A 6,537-nucleotide genomic window follows, 5' to 3' on the forward strand; every position below is an offset into this window, starting at 1 on the left:
ACGAAACATTTTTAAAATGAAACAGTACAAAAACATATTGCAGACTCCGTCCAAATAGACAGTTCAACTAAGAAGCAACACTAGCCCCCTCGCGAGACCCTTGTGTGGAAACGAAACTGGCAACACAACTTAAAACAACCCAGGTGATGCAAATGCGTGTCAAAAAACGTTCTTGTTGCAAAAATGGAAACAAAACTGATTTTGAAAGGCCATTTTCTGATCTAACTCCAAATAGCTTTACTTGTTCCAGCAACTCCTGGAACCCTGTGAAAAGGGGCTCCCAAAGTATCGTTCAAATTGAACGATTTTGAATAGGCGCGGTCGGTCACGAAAGAGTTGCACAACGCAGTCATCCTTTGGAGGCCAAAAAAAAAAATACCAAGTAGCCAAGCTCACTAATTCTCTCTCTCTCTCTCTCTCTCTCTCTCTCTCTCTCTCTCTCTCTTTCGCAGAAGCTACATTGGCCCTCCTGGACATGCCATCTTCCTGTGAGGTTGACGGTTTGAGGAAGGAGCTCAAAGCAACGCAGGCTGCCCTCGAGCTATCAACAGGGAGAGAGGCTGCACTGAAAAGGGAGCTGGAGGAAACCCAAGCGCCCATGAGGAGAGCTCAGGAACGGCTTGCACAATGGCAGTTGTATTGTGCAAGCATGGAGGACCGGCAATTGACAGTGAAAGTTCGTACGGGCCTCAGTGAGTGCTACATTTATACTGGGCTGCCTTCATACAGCGTATTTGAAGGGCTGTACAAGTACTAGCAGGAGGAACGCCACGTTCGAGGAAAGGGCCCGAGCCTATCCTTGATTGTAAGGAGCAGTTTTTTTTTGTGCTTGTGGGTCTCCGCACAGGAATGCCACTGCAGGAAGTCGCACGGAATTTTGGAGTAACAGTGTCACTCTGCAGTAAGCTGTTCTCCAAGTGGATAGTGTACCTACAAAAAGCACTGCGCCAGATGACAAGATTCCTTTCTCTAAAACAGGTTCAGAAACAGCTTCCTCACCATTTTAGAGAATTTCCAGACACCCGAATCGTCATTGATGGGACGGAAGTGGAAATTCAAACGCCATCTAGTATGGAAGCACAGAAACTGACTTATTCCCCGTACAAACATGCTAACACCATTAAGTTTTTAGTCGGTGCAACACAAGATGGTTACGTGTCATTTGTTTCAAAGGTATGGGGTGGATCAGTTTCCGACAGGCAAATGGTGATTAAAAGTGGCCTGCTGAGCCTCTTGGAGCCTGGCGATGCCATAATGATGGACAAGGGTTTCACCATTTTTTATGTACTTCCTGATGGGGTGAAGGGATACATGCCCCCTTTCAACAAGCCATCCCAGGGTCAAATGACGGCAAATAACGTCATCAAAACAAGAAAAAGCGCAAGACCGCGTGCACACATTGAACGTGTGATTAGATGGATAAAGGAGTTCCACATTCTCGACAGCGGATACCCAGTGAACATGGCTGATGTTGGCAATGCCGTTGTGCAGACATTTGCTTTTCTGAGCAACTTCAAGAATCCAATCGTGTAGTAGCATTTTCTTTTTTCGTTGAACAAAAAGATTGACTGATTGTGGGGCTTAACGCACCGATGCAACGCAGGCGAAGAAGCGCGCCTGAGTGGAGGGCTCCGGATTAATTTTGACCACCTGGGGATCTTTACGTGCGCCGAAATCTCGTATACACGGGCGTTTTTGCTTTTCTCATCCATCAGAAAAGCGGCCGCAGCGGCCGGGAATCGAACCCGCGACCTCGTCCTCAGCAGCGCAACGCCTTAGCCACTGAGCCACCGCGACGGGTAGACCTGTTACTTCCGTGCGACTTCCTGCCCATGTGTTAGTGCGTGAGCAATAAAAGGGGGAATGGCAAAATTTCTGCACCTCTCTGTCAACTGGAGGAAGCAGGAATGGAAATCACAGTGAGGAAATGCCAATATCAGTAGGCGACAAATGTTTTTCAAACCACCGAGACGGTTACAGTGATAAGTGTGGTTGGCTTGGTGTATAGGAGAATCAAAGGCTACGAACGCGCCTTATATCCTTGACTCATTCAAACTACGTCGTCAGCGGCGTGCATTGGCGACTCAGCGGCGTGCTAGCAGCGTGATAGCTGCGTGGTGTACACGTGATAGCACCAACCCCCCAAACACTAAACGTTAACGCAATACACCCACCCCCTATGCGACGCATTTACTCGAGTCCCCCTCGTGGGGAGATGGGCCCATTTTTCTTTTTTTCTTGTTGTCTAGCAAAGGTTCCTTTGCTGAGTTGCTCATTCCTCCAGCCAGCACTGTGTACAATCCACCCTTCAAACCACCCTGTGTAAAACTGACTAGCTGGGAAGAATAACTAGCGTAGCTAGGTTCCTAAAAGGGACACTGAAGTAAACTTGTCACGCTCCCGTGTTTGCTTGCACTGCGTAGACTAGCTCAAATTAACACACTTTATCCGGTTGACAAGTTGGTAACTATTTGATTAAGCACAAAAAAATAAAAACTACCATGCGCGTTCTGCGGCAGCCGCACCAACTAAACGCTGTGACGACGGGAGGTGGTGCACCCTTATTGGACGATGCCCACGATTAGCATTCAAACAAGTTTCGGTTTCGGTTCTCTAAAACAACATGCTTGACATCCAACGTTATCTGTGGATGAGCAATCTCGATATCTCAGTAATCGTTGTACCGCGCTTCTGCCATGTTGTCGGCTGTAAAATGCCTAAGATAAGCCTCCCAGGACGGTTTAGAATCGTAGAAATCACTAGCTGAGGCTAGCCATGAATCACCAGCCGTGACGCTGATGTGACGTGAATAATCTGAAATGATGAAACAAACGGCAGGATTTTGAAGGGACTCAATTTGGTCAACTAAGTTTGCTTTGTCAGGGTCCCAAATGGCAGATGCGTATTCAATTTTAGGTCTGACGACAGTTGTGTATGCAAGTTTGCGGAGGTTAGATGGAGCATGTTTTAGTCTGTGCTTTAAAAAACCCTATGAGCGGTTGGCGGATGCAAGAATGATGCTCATATGATGATTACATGTCAGGTCACAGTGCAGGTTAAGTCCCAGGTAGTTGTAAGTGTCTGCTAGCTCAAGAGTTGTGTTATTTAAGGAACAGGAAGTTTGAATGCGAGATGCGTGTTTGTAAAGGACATAAGTTTAGTTTTAGAATTATTCAGCGGCAGTAACCACGTGGAACACCAAATTGATATGTAGTCAAGGTCAGTTTAGAGGGCCAGTTGGTCAATAAAGCAGGTTATTGTACGGTAAATAACACAATGATCGGCAAACAGCCTGATCCTTGAAGAAATGCAATTTAAAACGTAAAGGGCCAAGGACACTGCCTTGTGGAACACCAGAGTGTACTTGACCGAAAGAAGAATTAACGTTATTAGCAGATGTGAATTGAACCCTTCATGACAGAAACTCTTTAACCCATGCAATTACAAGAGGGTGCATATTAAGTTGTGTAAGTTTGATTAGCAATCTGCGGTGAGGCACCCGGTCGAAATTTGTCAAGCAGCTTAGGTGACTGTTCTATAGCGCTCGTGCAGTAAGCGTCCCCCAAACTTCCACTATATCTCACCTTCTAGCAATTGCATTTCTTAGACGGAAAAGCGTTCGCAGATGCGTAGTCAAGCGACCTTGGCTTGTAGCTATATACAGTGTACAAAGCAACAAAGTAAAGAAAGGCACATTCTTCTATTCACAAACGTGTTCTGGCTTAGTTTCAACTGAGCGAACAAATTGCGACGACCCGTTTGCAGATGACGGACTGAACGCTGGGCCGACTGACTCTGCCAGAAGGTCGGCGAGCCGTGCAGTAGTGCAGTCAAGCCAAGTTATCCCCTCCTGACGTCATACGAAAACGCCAAAGAAAATGGGCGAAGGTGCAGAGAGGAGGACAGCATTTTCGAATTGATTTTTCTATTAAATAAATTCGCGTAAACGCGCTCAGAGTGGTCGAAACATGGCCTGTGGACTCCGGACTGCAATTTGTGCTAGTAATCCCGCAATGTTTACAAATCACTTCAGTGTCCCTTTAAGGGCAGCTTACTAAAACGGGCAGCAGCACTGTGTTTGGTGGTGTGCACGTTGTTTGCTGTTTGCTCATTGTGTGTAACACAACACCCGGGGCCAAAGGCCACCCGACATTTTATAGTATTTGATGCTGGTGTTAAGTCCACTGCGGTAACTAGGGTAACTTTTATAATTGGTTCTGTCGACTGAAAATAGTGTCAGTGTAGTAAATTTGTATTAATGTGGCCTGATATACCCATGTTATTTCCTAAGCCTACTTTTGTGTGTGAACAGTGTGCTTGTAATGGCAGCGCACGGCATAAGAAAAACTGGCTACCAACTTCGTTATACAGTACCATGATTACATGTGCTATTCCTGTGCCTGCATTTGTGTGCCATCAGTGCACCTGTTCAGTATTCTTGTTGCTGTTTTTCCCTACTTTGTTTGGCTATGTTTTGTCATAAACTGCTATCAGGACAGTAGAGCTGTTTTAAGCATGGCACCAAGATTTGTGTAATGCCTTGTGTACAGACAATCACTATTCCTTGAATATACCTGTTATACGAAATTTTACTTGCATGCACCCTGGCAGTATAAGTACTGCAGCTAGCATAAATTCTGGTATCTTTTTCTTGTTCCCCTGAACCTATGTTTTGGTAATTTCGCTCTGTAACTTAGATTTTCACTTTTTCGATGCAAACTAAAACAATGAAGATTTGTTCTCTGTGATGAACTGGTTTGTGGTGAATAAAAGCAGCATTCATGATGAATCACACAATATATTTCATTACAAAGTGAAAACAAACACTGGGGGTCCCTGCAAAGTGTGCAGAGGAAAACAAGGTTGGGACAAGGAACAAGCAACCAAAACGTACAGCGTACTGTTTTTCAGTTAGTAGATTTTGAGGTCTTTCCGGGGCAAGGAACAAGCAACCAAAACGTACAGCGTACTGTTTTTCAGTTAGTAGATTTTGAGGTCTTTCCGGGGCATGTGATCACAAATATCTCTGAAGTTACAAAATTCAAGCACATAGGGAGGCATACCTTCAAAGCAAACACTGGCTTTCAAGGATGTAGGCAACACATGACGAGTAGCAAAACAGGAAGCATATCCAAGCTTGCAAAAATACCGTCTCGAAGCTTGTAATGTTAGTTAACCATTCACTTTTTAATTCTGGGGCTGAACACTATAAAAAGCCATGCCTGCCATCACTCGTGTTATGACGCTGTCAAGAGCTGTGCATGGGGCTTGTGCCTTCATATTTAGTCTTGTATGTGCCTGCTTAGAGGATGGAGCCCCAGGCCACCACAAAAGTTTAGGATCAGGGAACCAGAATATTGTAATGGTGGCAGAAGTGGCCCTGTGAAGTTGAAGACAAATCGGGAAAATTTTTCAATTCCCTCACACCAAAACGCCTTACGGCAAAGCCAACTTAACACGTTAAGGGGCCACGCAGATAAAACCCAACTTCGGTTCATTGAAAAGACTACTTCCTAGAATCGTACTGACACCACCTTTAAATTAAACTTCGCTCAAATAAGCTGTATCGTTAGGAAAAAAGGGAGTGGTCATGCGACTAACTAGCTCCTTCCCGCACTAGAGCCTGACGTCATATGCACAGCTGTTCGATTGGCTGAGGCTGCCAAAAGCAAATTAAGGGCCTGTAGGCTTGCAATGCAAGCTAGTCTCGCTCAAATATTGTTGCTCACGTTCATTTTATTGCAGCAAGAACGGTGGGGTGAAACAATGGAAGTTACAAACAGAAGTAACTGTGCGTACTGCTGTCGGTACTGCGCGCACTATGTTATAGCTGTACACAAGAGTGTGGTGCTTCGGGTTTGTGTTGCACACCATTGGTTGATTGGCATAAGCTTTATTGCCGTACGTTACCATTTGTCGACCATACCCTATGTTTCATGAAACAATTACTTTCTACCGTAACAAAAAAAAGCGAGGTACAAATACCGTCAAAAATTTTGCACGTTCCGGTTCATATTTACGTGTTCGCGTTTCATTTGACGCCAATAGTACCTGCAGTTTTCTTTGCGCTCAATAATGGGGACATTTATAACAAGAGCCAGCAGTTTCAAATGGTTCTACTTTTATAAATTTCTTGATAAAGTATCCCCTTAACTCTCGGCCATAAAGCTGAATCAAGGGACAAGCAGGTACCTTTTGAAAGCCTGTTTGGGTGCGTAACTCCGCGTGACTGCAGGGTTTAGATAGCGTGACAGCGGACAAGCTGCGACGCCAAGCCGGGCCCCTAAAAGTTCTCTGCACTAAAATCTTGCAATACACCAGGATTCGTACCCAGTGACAAGAATTGGAGAGTTGTATCCACTACAGTTGTTTCCCCTCCAGTATTCTACAGCAGCGCCCCATGCAGATTTCTGGTTTTCTGGCTTCAATGCCTCCCATTGGAAATTCCCTTGCCTTTGCCACTGTTGCAATATTCTAGTTCGCTGTAGTCTAGGGAAACATAACAGAGGCAAAATAAACACAACTACAAGGCCAGGA

General features: G+C 45.1%; 1 protein-coding gene across 1 annotated transcript; it reads left to right on the top strand.

The window, feature by feature from the left end:
- Positions 1-649: 649 nt before the first annotated feature.
- LOC144164819 (uncharacterized) lies at positions 650-1,533 on the top strand. Its single transcript, XM_077695081.1, is given in 2 exon segments — positions 650-761; positions 764-1,533. Coding segments are annotated over 2 exon segments (882 nt in total).
- Positions 1,534-6,537: the final 5,004 nt, after the last annotated feature.

The sequence above is a fragment of the Haemaphysalis longicornis genome, unplaced genomic scaffold (assembly GCF_048455015.1).
Source record: "Haemaphysalis longicornis isolate Haplotype H1 unplaced genomic scaffold, Haemaphysalis longicornis Haplotype H1 scaffold_14, whole genome shotgun sequence".
In the NCBI taxonomy this organism is placed as follows: Eukaryota; Metazoa; Arthropoda; class Arachnida; order Ixodida; family Ixodidae; genus Haemaphysalis; species Haemaphysalis longicornis.